Here is a 26154-nt window from a genome sequence, read left to right as displayed (position 1 = left end):
TTTGCAACAAATCGGGAAGTTACTCAAAAAATTACATACCATCCGATGGAGAGAGGGCGAGAATACGTGTTGGTTGAAGTAGCGTAGAGCTACCTCGCACTTGGAGGCAAATAAATTAAGGAGTCCTCAAAAGTCTTCTAAAACGAAATAAGATTCATTTTCCAAAACAAAGTGGTTCTTTCCCTCCAGGTCTCTTCCTCTTCCTTTCCCCCCCACCCCTCGCAAACAAGGCAACTCTTACTGTGTCGCTCTGTTTCCTCTCTCTCTCTCTCTCTCTCTCTGTGTTTACAGATATACGTATCAGATTCTCACTGAAAACCCTAGAAGGAAACGCTCTCAGGGTACGAATTTCTTCTCATCTTCATCTTTATTCTGCTTTGTCTTCCGCGTGCCCTTCCGTAAGGAACCTCGCTCGCTTCTCGTTCTTTTTTATTTTCCTCTCTCGGTGTCGGAGCTTTTTACTTGCTTCTTAGGGGTTCGTTTTGGCTCTTTGTTGGTCTTCAACCTGCTTGAATGGATGTTACGTTATAGTCTTTTGTGTGAGATTTCTGTGTATATTGCTGCATTGTTCTTTATAGCTCCGCTTGATTTCCTATTCATAGAAGAATGTACTGGTTTTCCAACACTGATTATCTCTAGTTGTTTTGCTTTTTCTATTGTTTCCTCCGTTCTGTAATGTTTGCGTTTTGTTCCTTTTTTTTCCCTTCTGTGCTTTCTAGTTTTTTGGGTTGGTTTTTGAGAAATAAATAGTGAGTTGTACTCGGAATGACTTCCTCTAATATTTTATATTGTTGGATTTATTTATTTATTCTCTCTATTCTTCCTTTCTCATTGTTGGGTTGGGTATTGTCGTTACTTCTATTTCAACTAATTATCTCGTACTTCTTTCTATCTTTTCTAAAGGTTTTTGTTTAAAAGCCTCTGTAATGTGCGTTGGCTGGTTTGGACATTTGGAGTATCTCAGAATTATGTGAATAGAAGTGAAATGATGTGTGAACAACAGTAAAATGGTTTGAGCTAAGATGTTTTATTGGGTTTTAGAAAATGAGAGAGAAAATTGAATAAAAATATTATAAAAGTAAAAAATTGCTTGAATATAATTTTTTAATATAATTTTTATATTTTGTTTTGAAGTTTGCAAAAATTGTGATGATTAAGAATGATTAGACGAATAAGTTGAAGAATTGAAATTGAAAAGTATTTTGAGAAGTATTTTGGGAAGGAAATTGTGAGAAGTTTTGAGAATTTCTCATCTCAACTCATTACCTAAACATACCTTAGTTTAGTTTACTTGGACTTTTATATTTTGCATTGTGCTAGATAGAATAGAATCTTATGTGATTATCTCAGTTTTTATGCTTGAGAATGTAAATATGGTGTTTGAAAAATATTTGTCGTGTTACGATTTTTTTCTCAAGTTTACAATGCCATCAGACGATGGTTATTTTTCTTCCACTTACCATGTGTACTCTTCGTTTGTTTCTGTACTGTCAACCTGCCTTGGAAGGAGTAAGAGATGGGGTTAATCTTTTAAAGAACAAGTGAATAGAAGTTCAGAAATTTGTTTTAATACGAATTTATATTGTCTTCTCGTAATTCCAATTGTCTTTGATCTGATGTTCATCATACAGGTGATTGTTTGATCTGACAGGAACTTCCGTAATTCTGCTGACGATGATAATTTTACTATTTTGCTCTTTTTTTTTTTCAATGTTGACCTTAATTGTTATGTAGACTTCTAGCTCACTTGGCATTGGTGCTCATTTGTTTGGTTTTTAGAATTATTTTTTATTATGAGGCCTGGAGTGGATTTGGCATCTCTGCAAGCAAGAAAATTACTCATAAATTCCTGACCAAATAATACTTGTATTAACATCAACTGACTTTGTTAACAATTGTAAGTGTGATTTTCTTGACTTCTTTTGTGCTTTTGTTTCTAACTAATGGCAGCTTTTGGTGTATGTAATTAAGGTGGTTTTTATTGTTTCAGCTTTTGATGCTAATAACGCAAGTGTTTCTTTCTGTTTTTCATTTAAGTGAGAATTATCCATTTTTTAACCTGACCATTGTTGATTTTCACTAAGGACTCTCAGTTTAGTGGTTTGGTGGAAGATGGAGAAAGTAGCTGGTTCTCAAGAAGCTGGTGGGACCCCACATCTTTGCCCCCACCACCTCCAATTAGTCAGCCGAATGTGAAACCAGAACGTGTTGCAACTCCTAAGTATTCTATTATCAGCAGGCGTGGAGTTGGAACCAATGGACGGCGCATATCCTTGCTCACCAACCACTTTAAAGTTTCTGTTGATTTTCAAGATGCAGTATTTTACCAGTACAGTGTATGTTTGTATTGTGACTTCTTTCACTTTATGTTGAATCCATTACGTTCCATATTAATGTCATATGCTGAACTATTTGTAGGTTTCTATAACCTCAGAAGATAATAGGGCCGTTGAAGGTAAGGGAATAGGGAGAAAACTGATTGGTCGGCTCTACCAAACATACTCTTCGGAGATTGCTGGTAAAAGGTTTGCATATGACGGGGAGAAAAGTCTGTACACTGTTGGACCTCTGCCGCAGAACAAGTTTGAGTTCCAAGTCGTGCTTGAAGAGTCAATTGCGAAACGGTATATCTGTTTGCAAGAAATTGCCTAATTATAGCATTTGTGATTTATTTATCTGTACAATTTACATTGCACTTCTTGTTTTGCAGTGGTGAAACTGGGAGTCCTGGTGGCATGGGGAGCCCCAAAGAGACTGGTAAACGGTTTCGACGTTCTCTTCAGTCAAAGACTTTTAAAGTAGAGCTCAGCTATGCTGCCAAAATACCCTTGAGGTCCATTGCTCTTGCCCTCAAAGGAGCAGCTGAAGACAACAATTCTCAGGACGCCTTAAGAGTCCTTGATATTATCTTGAGGCAGCAAGCTGCTGATAGGTGCTTCTTTCTCTCTTTGTTGTATATGTATCTTTTATTTAATGTTTTAGATATATTGGCCATATACATATTGCCGTTTGCTATAACTTTCTTGAACTTTGGTTTTGAATTTACAGGGGTTGTCTTTTGGTAAGGCAGTCATTTTTTCATGATGACTCAAGAAATTTCACTGATATTGGAGGAGGTGTACAAGGACTCCGGGGTTTCCATTCTAGCTTTCGACCAACTCAGGGCGGCTTGTCTCTTAATATGGGTATAGCACTTTTTCTTGGTTGTTTAAACTTCATGTTCACAAGACTTGACAGTTACTTGTTGGTAGTGCTGCTGTTTTAAATTTCTTTGTGCAGATGTGTCTACGACAATGATCCTAAAACCTGGCCCTGTGATTGATTTTTTGATGGCTAACCAGAATGTGCGGGAACCTCGCAATATTGATTGGTTAAAGGTTAAAACCTGCTAAACCTTGTGTGAAAGATTTAAACTTCAGTGTTGGATTTTATTGAAATTTCGAGCCTGTGTTCATTTTCAGGCTAAGAGAATGCTGAAAAATCTTAGGATTAAGACACTACACCGAAACACGGAATTTAAAATCATGGGCCTGAGTGAGAAGCCCTGCAATCAGCAATTGTATGTGCTTAGTTCTAAAATTATTATGCCCCCTTCTAGTTTCCCTGTGCTTCACACCTGAATAACTTCCTAACTTCGATCTTACTTTCTGCAAGCTTTCCTATGAAAGTCAAAAATGGCGAAAGCGGAAATGAAGGAGAATCTGTTGAGATCACTGTTCTTGACTATTTTACTAAACACTGTGCTATAGAACTTAGCTATTCTGCGTACCTGCCATGCCTTGATGTTGGCAAGCCAAAACGGCCCAATTATCTGCCTCTAGAGGTCTGGAATATATTATATGATATAATATTGGTATTAACTTCATTTCAGTTTTAACTTCTCTTACCAATATTCTATTTGCTTTCTTTTCTTTTTCCAATTTTCGGTGGTTCAGCTCTGTTTGCTTGTCTCACTTCAACGCTATACAAAAGCATTATCTTCAATGCAGAGGGCATCTTTGGTTGAAAAATCAAGGCAAAAGCCTCAGGAAAGAATACGAATTTTGACTGATGTAAGTTTTCTCTGGCACCTGAGAGCATATTTTGCGTTTTTTGGATGATGAAATTTTTTTGTTGGCTTAATTTGGCAGGCTATGAGAAACTACCGCTATGATGCTGACCCATTACTTGGTGAGTGTGGTATTTCTATAGAGAAACAATTGACTCAGGTTGAGGGCCGTGTCCTTGAGACTCCAAAGGTATGGACTCACTAATATTGGGGTGTGTATGTGTGCATGGGCGCTTGTGGGAGAGAGAAAGACAGACGATGGGAATGTCAAGAAGTGTCTTTTTTCAATCACTGTTACTGCTTGTGTGCATACTAAGGGATTTGTCTTTGTGATTCACAGTTGAAGGTCGGTAACAGTGATGATTGCATCCCTCGTAATGGGCGGTGGAATTTTAATAACAAGGTATTGCTTTGATGCCCATCACATCCAAAAATAGAGACAATCAATTTTCTCTGAGAAAGTTCTGTTTATCCCGTTGTTATTTGCATCATTTACATTTGATTAGCTGATTTAGATGACAGTCCTGTTTTCTTGCATTGCAGCAACTTTTGAAACCCGTTCAAATTAGCAGTTGGATTGTTGTCAATTTCTCTGCACGCTGTGATACTAGTTATATTTCACGGGAGCTTATCAACTGTGGAAGAAATAAAGGCATCGTAGGTTACAGTACAACTGTTCTGGACCACACCTATTTATCATACTTTCCTTTGTTTTTAACCCACTCTAATACCTATGCAGCATATTGAACGCCCGCAAACACTGATTGAGGAAGATGCGCAAAGTAGAAGAGCCAGTCCTGTTGCAAGAGTTGAAAAGATGTTTGAACAGATGATGGCAAAGCTTCCTGGTGGCCCGCCTGAATTTATCCTTTGTGTCTTGTCAGAGAAGAAAAACTCTGAAATTTATGGTATGGCTTCATTCTCTTTCATGCCTTACCTCTGCAGGATTTACCTTGCCTTTGATGACATGATCAATGAATGTTGTTTTACATATTCAAGGGCCTTGGAAGAAGAAAAGTCTAAGTGACTTTGGCATATTCACACAGTGCATTTCCCCTACTAAAGTTAATGATCAGTACCTCACTAATGTGCTTCTTAAAATAAATTCTAAGGTAAATGTGGAATTTGAGTGTGATATTTACATATTTGTTTGCTTATTGATAATCTACTATAAGTTTTTCTTCTGTTGTCTTTTTCAATCTTTTATATAGCTTGGAGGAATAAATTCTTTGTTGGCCATGGAGCACTCCTCACGGGTTCCTCTGATAAATGGTGCCCCTACCTTGATTTTGGGAATGGATGTCTCGCATGGGTCTCCTGGTCGATCAGATATCCCATCTATCGCTGCGGTAATTTCCTATGCATTTTATTTCTAACATATTGACCAATGGCTGTTTTATTATTATGTTTTTGCTGCTTCAACATGTTTTTACTTTCAGGTTGTTGGTTCTCGATGTTGGCCACTGATATCAAGGTATAGAGCATCTGTAAGAACACAATCACCTAAGGTGGAGATGATTGATGCTTTGTACAAGCCTTTGGAAAATGGAAGCGATGATGGTATCATCAGGTACATCGAGTTATTAGATATCATCAATATCAACATTCAATAAAATCATTTTCTGGTTGTTACTCATCAATTTCTTTCATAAAGCACCTAAAAATATCTTTCCTACCAGTTATGTTTTGATAAAAAATTCTAAATACATGTTTTGTTAATTAGTATCACAATTGGGCTATTGTATATTGCCCTGTTATATATTTTCTCTTAATGCTTAAATGACCACAGGTTACCATTCTACTTTTAGATTAAATGCTGTCACTGTGCATGAGACAGCTGTGTTTATTCTTTCTGTTTGAATACTTTGAATCTTCTGCACGTTTGCTAGTATCTTTTAAAAATTTCAGGTCCTTAACCCCTATATCAGACAGTCATAAGATGTAATAAAAGATTGTCAAAATTTTCTTAAATTTTTATTGGATTGCAGGGAACTGCTTGTCGACTTCTTCCAAACTAGCAATGGACGCAAACCGACTCAGATTATTTTTTTCAGGTATCACTAGATTTGTTTATTGATTTTGGTATTTTGGTTTGTTTAATCATTGGAAACATTTTTTTTTAAAACTAAATTGTATTCCCGGATAGAATTCTGTTGAAGCATTAAAGGTCAAGTTTAAATTTATCAGAATTTTTGTTCCAATAAGTTGATGCTCTCCATCTACCATGTTTAATTTACTGCTGGAGGGAAAAAGAAAAAAAGGCCAGAAGAAGCTATGGCCCTCTGAGATTACGATCCAAAAAAAATGGCCCTCTGAGAAGACAACGAATATGGGAAGAGACTGAGATATGATACACATTCAAAATGCATAGAGAGTAAAACTAGTATTCACAAAGAGGTTTGGTTACGTTCTTTTTTCTATAGTGGTGACATAGCATCCCTTTTCTTGGATGAAAAATCATATCCTTTTTCTGCAAGAATGTATTATGTTTTTTTTTTTGGCCGGAATGTAGAAATACTGTGTAGTTTGACCTGTTTTGGCTTAATTGCAGAATGAAAGGGTAGTGCTTCTCTGGCTTCTATGTTTTTTTAAATGTTAGGATTCAATATTAACGATAACAGATTCCTGTAGCTTAGCTTTGTAGCTTTTGCATCTGATGTGATACAATTTAAATTGCTTTGCTTTTGGTGAACATTATGAATTTCTTTTATGAGCATTTTTGTGTCAGATATTAGGTTTTCTTTTGGGTGTTTTTAATGCTCATAACACCTATTTTTCTCTCTTTACAACTCTTTTTTCGTAGGGATGGAGTGAGCGAATCACAATTTAACCAGGTTTTGAACATTGAGCTCGATCAAATTATAAAGGTTCTTAGACAACTGTGACTTTCTTTTTATAATTTTCATATCTAATGTCTCGGTGCATTTAACTTTAGTCCTCGTGGTCAAATCATATAGCTTTCTGCCTCCCATTCCACCTATCAAAAAGAAAAGAAAAACAAGTGTACTGCCTATTTCACACAGTATTGTTCTGTGGGGCTGCCATTTTCTGTTAATGTAAATGATGCTGAGCTTATGATGGTATGCAGGCTTTTGTTCTCGATGACCTTCCACATTTAGATGTTATCTTCTCTAATTACAGGCATACCAGCATCTTGGAGAGGTTGACATTCCCAAGTTCACAGTGATTGTGGCTCAGAAGAATCACCACACAAAGCTATTTCTAGCTGGAGGCCCGGAAAATGTTCCACCCGGTCTGCTACTTTTAAGATACATTATGTACTTATGACCTACTTGGTTTTTATTGACTTGCTCTCTCTCTCTCTCTCTCTCTCTCTCTCTTCAGGGACTGTTGTGGACACAAAAATTGTGCACCCTAGGAACTATGATTTCTACATGTGCGCTCAAGCAGGGATGATTGTAAGTTTTGTTTTAAAAAAAAAATTAACTCGACAGGAGTAAATTAATATGTACCTGCATTTGAACTATGCTTATAGGAATGATAAAACGTAGCATGCAAAGATATTTTAGTGGGTTACCTCTACATTTTTTCATTAATGTTTTCATCTTTAGAATTTTTTAAGCAAATTGTTTCTTGATTAAGCACTTGGAAACTTTGTTATACCTACTTGCCATATGGGTGTGATAGTATATCAGACCTAGGGGTGGATGCTGAAGTTGTGAATTCAAGACCTACTGGATGCGTGTGTAGAATTTACAAATCAGAAAAAGGAAAAAGGGAGCGTAATGTTTTCTGAATCCCAACTGTTTAGGGCTTAGCATGATATGCTTTTTTCCCTTTGCCGCTTACATATTCTCATTCAAGCAGCTTCCAATCATTCTTTTTGAATGTTTTCTCAACTGGTATAGGGAACTTCTAGGCCAGCACACTATCATGTCTTGGTCGACGAGATTGGTTTCTCTCCTGATGAATTGCAAAATCTGATCCACTCATTGTCATATGTGTAAGCTTTCAAGTTCCAGTTACTTTCATATGAGCTGATTCCATTAACTTCTTCAACTAAAGTTATTGTCCACTTTTGGATTTTTTCAGGTACCAGAGGAGTACAACTGCAATTTCAATTGGTACTTTCATCACTTTTATGCTGTTTGAATTATTTACCTTTTAACTGCTGCTTTGCTATATATTGTTTCTCCATCTCACTCTCATTTTTCATTCTCCAGTGGCGCCCATATGTTATGCCCACCTTGCTGCACATCAGATGGGGCAGTTCATGAAGTTTGAAGATTTAGCGGAAACCTCTTCAGGAAGTGCCACCTCGGTAGGGAGTATCCCCATTCCGGAGCTCCCTAGATTGCATAAGAAAGTCAGGGCTTCAATGTTCTTCTGCTGAGGCAGTGCTGACAGGTTTCCGTAAATACTCTTTTGAAAAGAAATATTTTTTGAAGCTGTAGATACATAGGCGGGAATAGGGGTATACTGGTGGGGTTGGAGTTTCGTACACAGATGCAGAAGAAGCAAACTAAAGTTCAGGTTTTTTTAATATATATATATAATATATATATATTAAGCGGGCACTAGTGCATTGCCATGACATTCGTGGTTTAATTTAAGACTCGTTTCAGTTATCAACATTATAGGAATTACATGTCGGGAGCACTGGAGATTTCTCACTTTTTAGAAAGGATTTGCTTCGGTAATTCTTGCAATTTGTATTCTTTTGGGGATGTTTACTGCTAAATCTTCATGTGATTATCTCTTGATGTGAAGTTTCTATATAGATTTTAAATGGCTATGCAAGAATAATAGACCCATCTTTTGACTCCTGCTCTAGCTACTAGTCTAATAAGATCTGGACCATATTTTAATTTATTTAACACCCCCCCACCAAATAAATATATATAAATTCTTGTTGGTATCGCCTGTTCCCCTTTACTTGACCTATGAATTGCAATAATTATGCTGCCATAACTTTCTCCACCAACCGTCAACTACCTTCTTTGGTAGAAACGGCAATTTGGGTTTTTTTACCCTTACCGTTCAGTATCCAAAGAAAGCTCTCTCTTTCTTTATTTTTTGTGTTGAGAATTAAACTTTAGTAACATAGTAGCACACATGGCTTTAGTTAAGCTTTTAGTTAATGATGAAGGTTAAGATGCAAGATTAATATTATCTTGCTCCTGAAGCCTTATAAAGTTGAGTGTCGTGCCTTTGGCATCACCTAGCTTGCAGAACATAACTAACTAAAAAACAAGGCTAAAACGAAAAAAAAATGGGTCATAGAAAATACCAAAATTGTGCTAACTCCAAGTGGTGAAGACCTTAGTCTTAAGGTATCATTCTCTTCAAGATCTAGGATTCAACATCTCGTGAGTGCAAACAATCTTTTAGAGTCACACCTCTTACTGAAAAATTTAATCAGTTTTGTATAGGAACACTTTTAAGAGTGTGGTGCATGTGATAGAGAGTTTATTCTACAGAGGTGAGTCAAAATGGCTCTGCCTTGGAGAGGTTAAAAAAAAAAAAAAACTAAAATTGTGCTATGTATGATATAAGTCGTGATTGTATCTGCCTTCGGCTTCAAATACATGTTCATTGATGGGCCAGAAAATGACTAGAATATTAAAATTATAGTTTTCACGTATTGTGAAGTATATTTCTCCAAATTATGAAATGGTGGCGTTGCTGGCTGGGCACAAGAACAAGCAAGTTTTGCAGAGAAAGCGAAGGCATTAGACTCAGGTGGGGCTCAAATTGTCAGAGTCAGAACCAGAAAATACGTTGACATGTTTGGCTAACGGGTCTTTGTGTGTCGGTGCAATGTAGTTACTGCAAGTGACATCACTCTCAAATATTCTTACTAAAAAATGTATCTATTCATATATTTTAATTTTTTTATTAGTAGTTATTTTTTTAATAATTAAAAATACTTCAAAAAATAATTAAAAAAAAATAAACTTTTGGATTGGTGTGCATATTTAGAGTCATACTCCCCAACTCACTTTGCCCGTCCAATTCTAGGACAACAGCTGGCACATTCGGATTCGCTCGAACCACCTGCTTTTGCAATCTCTAACGCAGGAAGTTTTTTTTTTTCTCCCCGGTGTGAAAATGAAGGGTTGGAGAGTGGAGACCAAGAAAACTTTGGCCCTCCCCCCAACCTCCCTTGCTACCTCATTGGCCAACACTTTATTGCTCACCTTTTTTCCTTTGGACCGATTCTCTCTGTTTACATGAAGAAGATGGAGAGTACTATTTACTCTATTAACTATGATACCATCCTTTATAAAATCGTATATTCAAATAAATGGATTTTTATAAAATCATCTTATTTAAATAACTTTTATTTAAAATATAATTATATAATAAATTGTAAAAAAAAAGTTGTATATCATCTTCTTTTTATATTGAAAATGAAAGAGAATCTTAATCCTTGAACTCTGTCTAGCTTTACTTTACTCTTAGGTTGTCTTTAGATAATGAGATGATCTCAAATTATTTGAGTTAATATGTGAATAGTAATATTTTACAAGTCTTATTGAAATATATTTAAATATAAATAGTCTGAGATATGTGTTATGAAATAGTTTGAGATGGATTTAACATTTTTATAAAAAATTATAAAAGTAGTAAGTCTCATCAGTAATTTGTTTGAGATGGATTAAGGTTTGTGTTCCAAGCATAACCTTAATTATGAGATGAGATGAAATACTAGTTGTATAGTGATTCTCTTAGGAACAATCCTTTAAAATTCAGGTGTCGTTTGGATAATGAGTTGAAATAATATGAGTTGAGATGAAAGTTGAAAGTTGAATAAAATATTATAAGAATATTATTTTTTAATATTATTGTTATTTTAGAACTTAGAATATTATTTTTTAATATTATTGTTATTTTAGAATTTGAAAAAGTTGAATTGTTTATTATATTTTGTGTAGAAATTTAGAAAATTTGTAATGATGAGATGAGATTAAACACTTTCACCTTTTAATTTTGCCTAATATTATGTGCTTGTTATATTTTACTTCTAGAATTATTTTATTCTCAAACTGGTGAGTAGAATATACATTTTTTTTTCTAAATCTATTTATCTTTTATGATCCAATAATGTCCTCAACGTATACGTCTTTTGTATATAAATGACTAATGGTGAATTAAGTATGAGAGAAAATATTAACGAATCAAAGGCAGTATTTATTTCCTTTTATTAAAAGAAAAAAAAAATTAATTAAGCCCATTTTCATTTAAAATTTGTATGCACTAAGAGGGTCAGTTTCGGAAGTCTGTAATTAGGAGATAACGGGGTCGTTTGATCCTCCGTCTGGCGGGCCCCAACATCCTTCAGCGTATCAAATGAGAGACGTTCGTTTTCTCGCTAGCCGTCGGGTCCCACACATCCTTCAAAAAAAGATATTCACATCCAACGCTCCAAATCTTGCCACGCAACTTTTCCCACCCCTCTCGTGCACCCCCTAAAATCTCTTTCGCGCGCTTTGACGGCGACGATTTTTCGCATTTCTCTATTAATTTTAAACACCATTTTTTAAATTTTTCTAAAAGAATTTTATCATAAAAAGAAATAATTAAAAAAAATCAAATTAGACAAATGCTATCCACAGATTCAGAATTTCACGTGGGTCCCGCTATTGATTCAAATTCAAGGGTCCAAATTTGATCTCCCCCCACCTGCTGACGGTCATGATTATGATAAATATCAGACCTAAAAAACACACTCATAAAAATTAAAATATTTTGATTTATTATATTTATTTAAAATTAATGCTCTAGAAAGAAATTAATTTTTTATTTTTAATAAAAAATCTAAATATTAGTAAATAATATCATAATAATACAATAAAAAGTAATTATATTTAAAAGTTTTTACAGCACACAATTCATGTAAAATAATTTACAAATATACCATACATTGGTCTAAATACAATAAATGAAAGTATGGGATAATCAGATTTTCTCAATTTTAATAAATTTAACTGGTACGATGTATTTTATTTATTGAAATAATAATTAATTAAAATATAGGAGGAGTGGACGAAATCGTAATTTCGAACCAGGTCCAAAATTTACGAGTCGTACAGGAATTATTACTCTGTTAAAAACTGTTATTACTATTTTATATTATTTCCAGGTTTCAAATTCAAAGATCCAAGAGATTTTCCAAACGGAAAAAAGGAAAAGGAAAAGGAAAAAAATACCGAAAAATTATAGAATCGGTATATATAGTTATATACGTCTTAGATTTATCGCATTGATTCTTAAAAAAACGTGGTTCTCTGGGTTTTTCTTTTTTTCTATTTGTTATATAATTTTTAGCAACTTTTTTTTTCTCCATTCCCTTCAATTTCACCGACTTTGATCGCCAATATTCGCTCGAAATCATACCCTTTCTGTGACTGGCGTGAAAGATTCACGAATTTCGTCTGTGTTTGATTGGAGGAATTGAGGACAAAAAAGTTGAAGGCGGGTTGACGCATTTTTCTGTGCTACCGATGCCAGAAAACCGGCAGGTCCAGAAGAATGCTACGAATACCATTGAAGGTACTTCTGTATTTTAGGCATCTTTTTGAGTAGTTTAGAGATCTGTTCCCTTTTTTGTGAATATTTTTTATGTTCTGGGTTTGATCGTGGTCTTGTAGTACTCACTGCTATCAACTTAGCTTTATGTGTAAATGGTTCAAGTCGAAAATTATTGGATTTATGTGTTATTGTTCTATGTTTTGATGAGGTTATGATCCATGGTAAAATGCGTATCGATGTCCTGAAGATTCTGGCTTTTGGGGAGCTTATATGATGTATGAGTTAAAGTTTTGGGATTGTTTGGAACCAAGTAATTTTCCCTTGTTCCCTTTGCTCGATGGCATCTCGGTTCTGATTTTGAGGAACATTGATTGTTAGTGCGATGAATTTTGAGGCCTGGGAAAAATCAAGCTTTTTAGGTTGATCACAGTGACGTTTTTTTTGTGTTTTCAGGAAGTTTGATCGCTGATACAATCAAGTTCCAATATTAATTCATGCTTTTGAATTACTCTCTTTGATGTTGTTATTATATTTGTTATGAGTCGAAATATTTGTTGAAATGTTGTGGGGGTGCCCTTCTATTTCTTTTTCCTTGATGTTTATTCTTTATTGATATGCGGGTTGCTATTTTTGGGTCCCTTGAGGATTATGCAATGCAGATTCATGCCATTCAATCTTGATTATATGGTTTTTTTAATAATTTCAGAAGCATTTTGGAGGTTGAAAATCAATGGTAGTCTGGAGGGTGGTGGTGCGGTCCAATCTGGTCCATATCCAGATCGACCTGGTGAACCTGACTGCCTGTATTATTTGAGAACTGGATTGTGTAGTTATGGAAGTAATTGTCGATATCATCACCCTGCTTATGTTTCACAGGTAATCAAGCACTTATTTTTGGTATCTTAAATGAAGGGAGTTGAGTACTTAAATCTTGTAAAAGATAAAATGATTTTGTTTGCTGTTTACATCCCATTGGAGATTGTCTTTGTTTTTGCTGGTTTTAGCTTTCCAGCTTACCTTTTGTGGTAATTTAACCCCTTCTATCAAATTATGATGTGTAGGGTGCTCCGTACGGTGTTGAACTCCCAGAAAGAGTTGGGCAGCCTGACTGTGGGGTATGATTTGAATCTAGTGGTATTGTTTTTATAAAAAATAAAAATAAAAAAACCAAAGAAATAAAATTGCAGTTGTTCTTTGTTGGTTCTCTTATTTTACTGTTTACAATGATCTGTAGGACTGAAAGTACCAAAAGCAAAGAATACAATGTGGTTTGCTTGTGTTATTGCTTTTAATCTCATATACATTTTAATTATATATTTAGAGAAAAGTATTACTTTAAACTATTGCAAATTTAAGACTCCTGAAAAGGTATTCAAACTGCATACAGTTTTGGAGAAGCATGAATTTGGTGTGAGAATCTCTACTAAACATAGAAAGAAAAGCAGAAAGCTTTTTGATAGCAGCCTTATAATGAGATTATTCTAACAGAATTCTGATCATCGTCGCGTGTTCTCAAATAATATAATCAATTGTGGACAATTGAAATTGCTTTTCTGTTCTTAAGTTTTGTCACCAGTAGCAGACATTGTTCCTAGTCTCAAATTATTTTAGGATGGAAACACAGATTCTGTCATTGAGACTTTCTTTCACTTGTTATATTATCTGTATATGATGGAAAATTTCTCTGTGTATGCAAACACTTCTGAATGATGTCAACTTTTTCTGCAAAAGGAAGTAATACTAACATTCAAAAAGAAGATGATGTGGTTTTCACTATTAAGGATAATGCTCGTTCTAGCTTGAAGTTCTCCACAATTTAAAATATAAGCTCAATCCACCTCTGTGATCTATTGTTATCAATTTTTAAATAGACTTGGAATTCATCTCCACCGATAATGCTAATTGTTCTTGGGGATTTATTTGTGCTTTTTTGAGACACTAGTAGTTTATGAATTTTCATCTGGGGCATGCATTGCAGTATTTTCTGAAGACAGGGACCTGCAAATATGGATCAACATGTAAATATCATCATCCAAGGGACAGGCGTGGTGCTGGACCAGTCTCATTCAACATTTTAGGTCTCCCGATGCGTCAGGTCCTTATCTTTGTGGTTTTAGTTCTATTTACTGATTAGTTTGCGATATTTTGTCCATCGAGGACTTATTGTTATGATCTTGTTTAGGAAGAAAAACCATGTCCTTATTACATGCGAACTGTGTCGTGCAAGTTTGGAGGTGCTTGCAAGTTCCATCATCCACAGCCTGCATCACTTGGAACTCTTTTACCAGTAGCTGGACATGGTGCTTTTGGATCCATGGGCTCAACGGTTGTGCCTTCACCAGGTCAACCTTATGCTGGTGGACTTCCTGCATGGTCTTTTCCGAGAGTTTCATATATATCTAGCCCGCGTTTACCAGGTCCAGAATCTTACATGCCTGTTGTTCTTCCTCCTCCAGGCATTGTATCTGCACAGGGCTGGAACACATACATGGTCAGTGTACATAATGTCTTAAATTAAACCATTCCTTTTTAAAAGTCTTTTGTTTTTATAAGTCAATGGTAAGGTGTATCATGCAATCATACTTATTTTTTATAAAAAAAAAAAAAAAAAAAAAAAAGTGTCTTTTGCAATCATTGGCCCTTGTTTGTTTTATAATTGGCTGTTTATCATTATTTTCAACCTCTGCATTTAGTTGTTATGCGGCAGTTTTGGAACAATAATGCCATGGTCTAGCTTTATTTGGTGATTTTGGAGGCTATGGTGCTAGGAAAGATCCAAAGCGATCAGCAAGTTTAGTTGACACCATTGTAAAGGTTATTTCACATTCATTTTTGAAGATGCTTTGACTTGCCTTTCCTCACAAGAATGTCAAATTGCTTCTATGATTTTTCTGTTGTGGTGGCTAACCTGCAGCCCTCACTGTACCTTGTACTTTGCTACAGTCATTCATTGCCTGTTTATTTGGATGAGCTGGGTTGGAGTGTCATAGAAACCAACAGTCTTGTTTATGGGATTGAAGTTTAAAGAACAACAAATGTCTGACATAATTTTTAGTTGCAGAAGTTATTATGACATACCAAGAAGTATAAAAAGGACGATTGGTGACATTTTCATATCCTACCTCAGGCAGCCATATCCAAAACAAAAAGTAGTTATAGCCCAAGTATGATGTACACATACACATAGACACATAAACTCCTTAAGTTGAACACTTTTATGCTCCTAGATGGCTTATGCTGCAGTGATTGCATAGCTTAAGTCAGTCTTCATATGTGTATAGACATGGTAATGATTAGGTTATGCCTTCCTTTTGTTTTTGGCTATGGATATGACGATGTCACCAAACGATGTTATTGATGATGGAACCCAGAGAAGTTATTGAATCTTGGTGGGGCTCGAGATTAATTGTTTGGACGAGTTGGGATTCTCTTCTCTCTTTTGATCATGCTTTCATTCTTGCTCAGGGAAACATGAGCCCTCTGTCTCCTAACAGTTCCACCACTCTTCTTAGCTCCAATTTTATATACAACCCCAAGAATCTAGGTGAGTTGGGTTCCAGAGGGATGCTACCAGCAACTACTCCGAGTCTCCCTGAGAGACCTGACCAACCAGAGTGCCGGTATTTTATGAACACTGGAACCTGCAAATATGGATCTGATTGCAAGTACCATCACCCAAAAGAAAGGATTGCGCAATCAGTGCCAATCCTGCCCAGCCTTCCCTTGAGACCAGTAAGTTCTTCAACCTTTTTATATACAGTAAGATGCATTTGCTCTTGCTGTCTGCTTTCATAATTGCTTGAAACTTGGGAATAATTTGGAATATCATGAATGTTTTTTAAAAGAATTTCGTTTTTTTTTTTTGGTTCTTTTGCAAATTTCAAAGTGTAAGTTTTTTGAGGAATTCCTTAGTTATTGAACCAGCGAAATGTTGTCCCTTTCAGTTCTTTGTTTTTGTACATCAGTGGCTGGGCTGACCCCTGGGTCTGCAATGTGCAGGGGCAAGCTATCTGTTCTTACTACAGTAATTATGGAGTCTGCAAGTATGGCCCAACTTGCAAATATGATCACCCAGTTGTTGCGTATCCTCATAACTACAGTTTGGGCCTCCCTAATGTACCTATGCTTGATTCATCTCTTATTAGCTATCCGAGAAGTATGTCAACAGCCCACTCATCTGAGTCTTCCCCTTCTAAATCATCAAGATTTCCTGATTGGGTCCAGAAACATGATGCTGCAAGCAACAAACATGAGAAATCTTATACAAAGACTTCAGAGGATTCAGCCGAAGAGGCCGGTTCTTCTCCGCACTCGGTTCCAAGTTCAGCAGAACCTTTACCCGATCAATCGGGTTAAAGTTGCCCCACTTTGGCTCTTTTGTCACAACTCTTTTTTATGCTTCTACGAAGGATATATTTATTACCTATACCTCCTGGCCCCCCATTTTTCACCTGCGGTTCGGTGAGATAGGTTGAATTTGGAGATCAAGATGACTAAGAACCACGGGGGGCGTGGAAGGCAATTTTTGGTGTTGAATAAAATGCAGGTGAAAAGTTTGTAAGAATCCCCCCCAAAAAAAGATGGTTTTTTTTTTTTTCTTTTTTTTGCTGGATGATTTTCCTTCCATTTGAGTTGATGAGAGTTTGCAGAAAATGCTTGGTGTGAAATTAAATCATTGAGCCTTGCAAGCTCTTGCTTTTGAGTAATGATAGTTACAAGCTCTAAATAAACAAGTTTCAGACAAATTTTTTGCAAAAGGTAGGTTCTATTGATAAAGAATAGATTTTTTAATATTTTTTTTTAAGTTGGGTTTACTTTTTTATAAAAATTTGTGTGGGGTTTTTTTTATTGAAAAATAATTTAGCCACAAAGTGATTAAATAAAAATAAATTTACAAATTGATATAGATTGATATAGTATATCAGATTGGAATTTTTTTTTTTTTTTTATAAAATAGATCTAATGGATTTTATGAAATTTTGTCAGCTTGTAGATTTATTTTGTATAATCTCTTTATATCTATATCAAATATCTTTTTTGCTTGACACTTATACAAATAATATTTTTTTTCCTTACACGAAAACAGCAACTGTTGGTGATTTGAATCAAATGGTATTAGTAGATGTTCCAGGAGCTGTCAGTAAAGTAGATATGAACCGATTCGATTGAAATATATGCAGTTTGGCAAACGAAGAAACACTGCTTTCTTTTGGTTTGCTCCGACGTACCCATGAATGCATCGCAGGTTGCAGTGTAATCATCCAACTAAAGTTTGGTCTCCAGGTCCAACAATTCTGGCCATACCTGTTACGAACGAGCTAAGTTTGTTTGTTTCGGTAAAAAAGACCTCAAAAGAAAAAGAGCAGCAACGCATAAACTAGATATTATAAAATAAAGCTTCACAAACTGATATAATTAAATATAAATCTAATATGTTGTTATAAAATATAGATATATATATATATAAATATAATATGTTAGATCTATTTAAAAAAAAAAAAAACTCAAAATCTTAATACAAAGTACATGCTTGGGATTGCGATAAAAAATATAATTTATAATTTTAAGACTTATAACTTTAGAGATGTAGGATGTTTCAATAAAGCTCTATTAGTTAAGCAGGATTGGAGGTTTCTTAACTATCCCAACAGCCTTGATGCATGCATTTTCAAACAAAAGTACTTCAGAGGCTCTTCCTTGTTGGAGGCTAAGTTGGGTTATAAACCATCTTTGATTTAGAGAAGTGTATGAGAGGCTTTAAGTCTAATACGGGAGGGGTTGCGATGGAGGGTAGAGAATGGTAAAAGTATCATAATATGGGGGCAAAAATGGATGCCATCACCTGCTTTCTATTGTGCTTAGTCACCAGTGTCGATATTAGATGAGAATGCTAAAGTTGAGGAGCTGGTTCAACATAATATAGAGGAGTGGGATGAGGGCCTGGTAAAAATATTTTTAATGAAGAAGAGGCTGAACAAATCTTAAGTATTCCCCTTAGTAAAACGAATTCAGCAGACAAAATGGTGTGGGGGTCATCCAAGACGGGACTTTTTTCAGTAAGAAGTGCCTACTACATGGAGGTTGAGAGAAGAAAAGCCATCAGAGGAGAAACCTCAAGAAGGGAAGGTGCTGAAAGTAGGTGGAAGGATATTTGGGAGATGAACATACCAGAGAAGGTAAAGATATTTTTATGGAAGGCAGGAAATGATTTTCTTCCTACAAAAAAAAAGTTATTCTCAAAGAAATTGGTCGATAATGATCTCTGTCCAGTTTGTAAAAGGGAGGCAGAGGATGTAATGCATGTTCTCTGGAAGTGTACTGCTACTAATGATGTGTGGCTTGAGTCATCGACTAATTTACAAAAATGGTGTACTGAGGAAGATGATTTACTGGGTCTATGGGGAAAAATGATGTTAAAACTGCCAAAAGCCGAACTAGAAGTAATAGCAACTGTCATGAGGGGTTTGTGGTTAAGAAGAAGCCAACTAACATTCGAAAATTGTTTCAAGAAACCTGAACAAGTCCTGACTATTGCTAAGGAGGAGGTTAAAGAGTTTCAAAGGGCTAACAGTTTAATAGGCAAGAACCATCCTAGACCAGATAATGCTAGGCTAGTGAGGCAAGCAAAGTGGAAGAAACCGAGAGAAAACTGGATAAAAGTCAACTGGGATGCAACAATGGACCAAATGAAGAAAGTGATGGGAATTAGGATTGTTACAAGGGATGAGAAGGGAGAAGTTTTAGCAGCTGTTTGTGGCCAGAAAGAGTATGTTCATACAGCAGCAACAACTGAGAGTTTAGACTTATGGAGAGCTATGGAGATTTGCAGTGATCTTAACTTCAGCAGGGTTGTCTTCGAAGGTGATGCTCAGATCATAGTCAAGGCCATTAATGAAGAAAATGGAGAATTTCCTATTTATGGGAGATTGAAGATGCAAAGAAGGTGCTCAAGAACAGAACAAACTGGAAAGTACAATTTGTGCATAGAAGCTCTAATGAGGCAGCTCACATACTTGCAAAGAAAGCTCTAACTTTAGATTCAGAACAGATATGGATAGAAGATTTTCCTGACTGTATTAGTCAAATTATAGGAATCGATATGAGATGTAATGACATCAATTGTTATCAATGAATACAGAATGATACAGTTTGTTTTCAAAAAAAAAAAAAAAAAAGTAATAAATTCTACTATTAGAAAATTATTTATTGTTTGGTAACCATGTGTTTAAAGAACTTTCAAACATATTATATTTGTTTGGAGACAAATTAAAAAGTGCTTTATGATGTAGAATAAACGATCATTTGATTTTTTTTTTTTTAAATTATGACTATATCTTTAAAAGTTTAAAAGTTGTAATTATTTTGAAATTATATGAGTATTTTCGTACATTGACAGTCTTTTTAAAATTTAAATTATATTTCGCATTATCCGCAAAATCACATTTGAGGAAAATCACTATTTTTTCTCAAACGTAACTTTTAGCTTATTTGAGATTAAAAAGTATTTTAATATGTAACACCCAAGCAATCTGATTTTCCTATTAAAGATTTTTTAAGGCTATTTAAGTATTTTTTTTAAGACTACTAATGCAACCCCAAACAGACCCAAAAACTATTTAGGTGGTTTTTATCTCCTTGAAAATTTATTAAGTTTCTCAGTGCCAGAACGTTTTATTGTTGAATCAATATTGGCCTTAGGGTTGGGCGGCACTACCCCTTGCCACTTAGTCCCACCTTGCCTGGCATCTGCCTGATTGGGACGGGGGCGTGCAGGCATCCACCCGCATATATATAAATATATATTTATATATATATATATATGAAAAAATAAGTTTATGTAATAAAATGACATTGTTTTATTTTAGGTTTTTTTTTTAAATAAAACTATTTAAACAACGCCATTTTAGAGTTAGGATTTAAATTAAAACCTAACCCTTCCCTCTCCTCTTTCTTGCCTCTTTTTCCTCTTTCAATCTCCCTTCCCCTCCAATCATTATTCTCTCTCTCTCTCTCTCTCTCTCTCTCTCTCTCTCTCTCTCTCTCTCCCCAGCATGTCTCTTGAATTTCCTCTCATATTCTACTCCTCTACTTTTTCTTTTTGTCCTTAAAGCCACAAATGATCGTGGGTTTGCAAAGAGACCCACTGCCATTCGTGGCCATGATTCTTTGAATTTTTGCTCAAATCTATAATGTGAAAGAAAATGAATCACTTTTCACAAATCTATTGTTATTAACATTGTTTTGTTGTTTTCCAATTTTTTGTGAGTGGATCTATGGATTTTTTTATGGATGAATATGTAATTTTATGGATTTCTTATTGTGTTTCAATTATTTTGTATTTTTTTTTTTAGTATTTTCCTGTTGTTTTTTGTCATGGGTGGAATGGCGGTTGTGGGGGCCAATCAACCCCTGTACGTCTGGACAGGGGGCACCGCCCATGGAAGGCAATGCCAAGGTTGGTGGCCCAAAACTTCCCCCCACCCATGCGGGGTGGGACAGGGCAAACTCATCCAGCAACCCTAAAATTTTGTCTGATACTCTCAATTGTAAAATGAACAAGCTACTCAACAGGCAGGTTGAATTCAACTCAATTAAACTCGAATCGAATATTAAATAGATCGTTTGCAAACACAGAACTAGGCTCAACTATTAAACGATACAAACTTGTATAAAGCTCGACCGACTCGAATAATGTTCATGAACAAACTCGTATGAAGCTCGACTCGACTTGTCAGCTTGACTCCTGATCCAATTTTGTTTTCTATTAATTTATCAATAGCTAGAAGATTTTTAGAATATTAAGCATCTCTCTCAAGTGTTGAATGAGTTATATAATGAGTATGTTCAGAAATATAATTCAACTCTTGAGACTCAAAGAGAGTAGGAAAATGCTCAAAGTCTTGCTTTCAGTTGTTCCTTAAGTGCTGGGATAAGTATGTAAAGTGGCCAGTCATTATTTAAATCTTTTGTTAGAAATATTGATACAATGCAGCCTATTAAATCAGAACTGGGCAATTATTAAGAGGAGAGAATATATATCTGTGAAGAGGGCTCAGATGCAAGTTTTGATGCCTTGGAATGGTGGAAAGTAAATAGTCTCAAGTTTCAAATTTTGTCCAAATTGGCCCGAGATATTTTGCCTACACCAATTGCCACAGTTAGCTCAAAATCAACATTCAGCGCAGGAGACAGAGTCATTGATCCTTATCGAGTTTCATTGTCAACTGAAACTGCACATATGTTGTTATGTGGGTCTGATTGGGTTAGAGCATTATATAGGCTTAAAAGATCATCAACTAATTTTGTAGTGTTACATTTATTTGAATTTTAAGTTGTTATTTTACTATTTTATACACCAATTATATACAGAAATATTAACTAATGTTTTTTCTTGTCAATAGAATAATGTTCCATCATAAACCTAGATTCACTTACCATAGCCATAGAGACTCAGTTTGTATTATTTCCACATTTGACTTTTAAATATTTGGACAATTTGGTTATTCTATTTTATTTTGTTTGGGATGATATGAGTCATGACAGTTCAGGTAATTTCTAAGTTCTAACTCCTCACCATCCATATTTCCTAAATTTTGTAAATAGCAAATTAAATTTTGCATTGCTACCAAACATCCATTGACAATATTACAAAGTTAAAAGTACTTAAGTAATGATGCAAGGGATTAAAAAGGAGATTAATATTTTTTTAGTTTATCAGTGTTGCATATTGTTGTTATGGTAATTTTGTTCATGTTTGGAAACTTGTTGACTTTTGTCATGGTGATTTTAGATTTTGTAGAAGTTTGGTAACTTCTTGTCATTGTGATTTTGTTGAAATTTGGTAACTGCAGTTGTCTGGCTGATTTTGTTGAAGTTTGGTAACTTGTTGTGAACTTGTGTCATGCTGATTTTGTTTTAGTTTGATAACTTGCTGAGTTGCTATCATGGTGATTTTGGCCCAAGATTGATAACTTCTTGTGTCATATTTATTTTGTTTTAGTTTGGTAACTTACTGATTTTGTTTTGATTGTGGCTGAAATTGGTAACTTGTGTCATGCTAATTTCTGTAAGAGAATTTGGTTTTGTAACTTGTCTATGTTTATTATTTTATCTTATCTGGTTTGTAGCTTGCCTACTACTATACCTGATGGTTTATTTTATTAAGTTAAAAGTACTTGAGTAATCATGTAAGAGATTAAAAATAAGCTTAATTTTTTTAGTGTATTAGTGTATGTCTACTGCTGCCTGCTGATTTATCTTCTTGTGTCATGCTAAGTTGTTATGTTTTTCTTGTTTGATATGTAACTTGTGACTTGCCTGCTCTATACATGAATCTCTAATGGTTTATTTGATTTCTTAGATTGCTTGTGTGATTGTATTGTATAATTGTGTCAGAGATATGCCATTGATAGTTGAGACAAATTAAGTTTTGCATTCCTGTCAAACATCTCTTGATATTATTACTAAGTTAAAAGTGCTTGAGTAATCATGCAAGAGATTAAAAATAAACTTAATTTTTTTTAGTGTATTAGTGTATGCAGGGCAATAAGTTAGTGTTAAGATTTCTAGCTTCATAGCCTCCATTCATGAAGACTAGGAACTTTATTGAGCTCACTCCACATTTTTTGTTTTGAAGTTTAATGTACTTAGTTCCATAATTTTTTGTTGTAAAATATTTTTTGATTCACTTGTTCCATTAGGATGTCAATGTCATTTAATGTACCTTAGCCATACTGTAGAGCCTTGAAGGCTTCATGATGTAAATTTGTAGTTAATTTGTTATTTCACGTTTGCATTTATTTAAATTTTTTATTATTTATTTTGCATTTACAGATAAAGTTTCAATCTCGAGCTGAGCTCAAGCAACTCGAGCTCGGCTTGTTAACAAACCGAATTTCAAGTCGAGCTCAAGTTTGCTTTACATGTAACCGAGTCGAGTTCAATTTACAACTTAAGCCTGGCTTATAAACGATCGAGCCCAAGCTCACTCGTCATGTGAATGAGCCAAGCTCGCACATCCTATGCTCACTCGAGCTTGGCTCGTTTACAACCCTAAGTGAGAGTGCTCATTTCAATGCAGCAAGTATTAAGAGCAAAAATGATTGAAGAAATAATCAATAACCAACACAAACCCATAAGTATATAATTTGAGACGAACTGAAATTAGAGTAGAGATTTTGGTTTGGTCCTTAATTTCATATTTTCTTTATATTTAATTAAATATTTTATTCATTAGACCTTTAAATAAGAGTCTAATTAATTAATTTAAGAGAAATTTGACTCAAACGTAAAGTGAAATGTTGAAGATTTATTAAAGTGATTAAATTTATCTCTAAGTTAAACTTACGACACAAGTGTTAATTTAAGACGAATTACCGTTGGCCCTATCTAAAGGATTTGTAAAAAAAATTTGTAAGGTTTAGACATAAATAGCGTTGGACTAGGCTTTGTCATAATTGAAAATTTGTAGTTATCATTTCTTACGCAGCCTAATAATATATGATTTTTCATTTTTGTTATTATATTTAAACATATATATATTGATGTGTAAATATTAATATGTGATTTATTGATGAGATGTGTAAATCTCAACTCATCATCTCATCTCATCATTACAACTTTATCAAATTTTTACATAAAATATAATAAATAATTTAATTTTTTCAAATCTCAAAATAATAATAATATTAAAAAGTAATATTCTAACAATATTTTAGTCTAACAATGTTTGAGGACTCAAATGCTCAAAACTTGGCACATAAAGCATGCACCTTGCTCAATTGTAAAACAACCCAAACGAAGAGACAAATCAACAAAAAAAAAAAAAAAAAGGAAAATAATTTAACCAAAACAAACCAGCAAAATAAAAATAGAAAAAAAACAATGCATGTCCTAACCTAATGATGTGCAAAAATTTAAATGTAAGTGAGTAGAGTACCCTTCACTTGATGTCACACACACCAATGACTTTCCTTAAAAACTCAAATCTTAAACCATCTAAAGGTTTAGTAAACAAATCAGCCAATTGATGCTTGGTGGACACATGATCTAAAGACATGATTTTAGACTCAACCAAATCTCTAATAAAATAATGCCTAATGTCTATGCCCTTGGTCCTAGAGTGCTAAACAAGATTTTTTGAGATACTAATAGCACTATAGTTATTACAATAAATAGTCATAGTATCTTAAGAAAACCCGTAATCTTCAAGCATTTTTTTCATCCATAGCAGTTGTATGCAACAACTTCCTACTTCTATATACTCGGCTTTAGCTGCAAACAATGAGATTGAATTTTACATTTTGCTCATCCAAACTACAAGATTGCCACCTACATAGAAGTATCATCCAGAAGTACTTTTTTTATCATCAACATTTCCAGTCCAATCAGCATCCGAGTAGCCAACTAGTGTCAAATTAGTATCCTTAGAGTACCAAATTCCACAATCAACAGTTGCACTTAAATATTTAATTATTCTTTTTACTGTAGTAAGATGTGATTCCTTAGGATTAGCTTGAAACCTAGCACACACACCAACACTAAATGCTATATTGGGTCTACTAACTATAATGCAAAGTAAACTCCTTATCATGCTTCTATAAAAAAGTAGGATCGATATTTTTACCTGTAGGATCTGTGCTGATTTTTATTGAAGTGCTCACAGGAGTATGAGCATGACTCTTTCCTTCCATCCCAAACTTCTTAATAAGCTCTCTAGCATACTTAGATTGTGAGATAAAAATTTCTTCTTTAGTTTATTTTACTTGGATGCCCAAAAAAAAGTTTAGCTCACCAATCATGTTCATTTCAAACTCAAATTTCATTTTAGTAGCAAAATCATGTGAGAGTGAATCGAGTGTTGCTCTAAAGAAAATATTGTCAACATAAATTTGGGCAATAAGTAGTTATTTACCTGATTTCTTGATAAAAAGTAACCCATCAGCTTGTCTTCTAGTGAAACCATGTTCCAGTAAGTAAGCTGACAATCTTTCATACCAAGCACGAGGTGCTTGTTTCATCCCATAAAGTGCTTTCTTTAACTTGTAAACATGATCAGGATATATATGATTAGTAAAGCCTTTGTGTTGTTCAACACATACCTCGTCCTGTAGAAGTCTATTTAAGAAGGCATTCTTGACATCCATTTGATATAATTTGAAATTTAAATGACAAGCAATAGAAAGTTGTATGTGGTCATATTCTAGACGAGCAACAGGGGTGGTTTCATCAACATCAATCCTTTCTACTTGTGTATATCCTTGTGCAACTAGTTTTGCTTTGTTTCTAACAATGGTGCCATGCTTATCAAATTTCTTCTTGAAGATCCATTTGGTTCCAATAATGTTGTAATTTTCAGGTCTAGGAACCAACTCCCACACATCGTTCCTTGTGAATTGATAGAGTTCTTCATGCATGATATTAACCCAACTTTCATCATTCAAAACTTCCTCAACTTTCTTAGGTTCAACCTGCAACAAATATCACACAAAAGAAATTTGATTTATAACTTTTTTTCTAAGTCTCATACCTTCATTTAGCTCACCCAGAATATCCTCTTTTGGATGGTTGTGAGTAATCCTTGAAGAAGGTCTTTGTCCTATGGATGAGGC

At 34.6% G+C, this 26154-nt stretch overlaps 2 protein-coding genes across 2 annotated transcripts; both read left to right on the top strand.

Annotated features, from left to right (window-relative positions):
* Nucleotides 1-1601: 1601 nt before the first annotated feature.
* Nucleotides 1602-8833, top strand: LOC121253613 (protein argonaute 16). Its single transcript, XM_041153598.1, has 23 exons — nt 1602-1631; nt 2094-2336; nt 2419-2624; nt 2711-2932; nt 3049-3185; nt 3280-3377; nt 3462-3559; nt 3655-3823; nt 3936-4052; nt 4131-4238; nt 4389-4451; nt 4592-4705; nt 4788-4956; nt 5048-5160; nt 5260-5397; nt 5488-5618; nt 6037-6102; nt 6852-6915; nt 7190-7301; nt 7394-7467; nt 7918-8012; nt 8102-8133; nt 8233-8833. The coding sequence occupies exons 1-23, from the start codon at nt 1617-1619 to the stop codon at nt 8400-8402; spliced, it is 2754 nt and encodes a 917-aa protein (XP_041009532.1). The 5' UTR covers nt 1602-1616; the 3' UTR covers nt 8403-8833.
* A 3304-nt stretch (nt 8834-12137) lies between these two features.
* LOC121252544 (zinc finger CCCH domain-containing protein 3-like) lies at nt 12138-17197 on the top strand. The gene is made up of 7 exons (XM_041152244.1): nt 12138-12565; nt 13251-13420; nt 13606-13659; nt 14523-14639; nt 14727-15035; nt 16010-16276; nt 16544-17197. The coding sequence occupies exons 1-7, from the start codon at nt 12517-12519 to the stop codon at nt 16898-16900; spliced, it is 1323 nt and encodes a 440-aa protein (XP_041008178.1). The 5' UTR covers nt 12138-12516; the 3' UTR covers nt 16901-17197.
* Nucleotides 17198-26154: the final 8957 nt, after the last annotated feature.

The sequence above is a fragment of the Juglans microcarpa x Juglans regia genome, chromosome 2S, assembly GCF_004785595.1.
Source record: "Juglans microcarpa x Juglans regia isolate MS1-56 chromosome 2S, Jm3101_v1.0, whole genome shotgun sequence".
NCBI classification, from domain to species: Eukaryota; Viridiplantae; Streptophyta; class Magnoliopsida; order Fagales; family Juglandaceae; genus Juglans; species Juglans microcarpa x Juglans regia.
This window is presented reverse-complemented; position numbering and strand designations above follow the sequence as displayed.

Coding starts and splice junctions, on each gene's coding strand:
- LOC121253613 (XM_041153598.1), top strand. Junction 3,378..3,461: donor GCAATATTGATTGGTTAAAG/GTTAAAACCTGC, acceptor GTTCATTTTCAG/GCTAAGAGAATGCTGAAAAA. Junction 4,452..4,591: donor GGTGGAATTTTAATAACAAG/GTATTGCTTTGA, acceptor CTTGCATTGCAG/CAACTTTTGAAACCCGTTCA.
- LOC121252544 (XM_041152244.1), top strand. CDS start 12,517: ATGCCAGAAAACCGGCAGGTCCAGAAGAATGCTACGAATACCATTGAA. Junction 12,566..13,250: donor TGCTACGAATACCATTGAAG/GTACTTCTGTAT, acceptor TAATAATTTCAG/AAGCATTTTGGAGGTTGAAA. Junction 13,660..14,522: donor TTGGGCAGCCTGACTGTGGG/GTATGATTTGAA, acceptor CATGCATTGCAG/TATTTTCTGAAGACAGGGAC.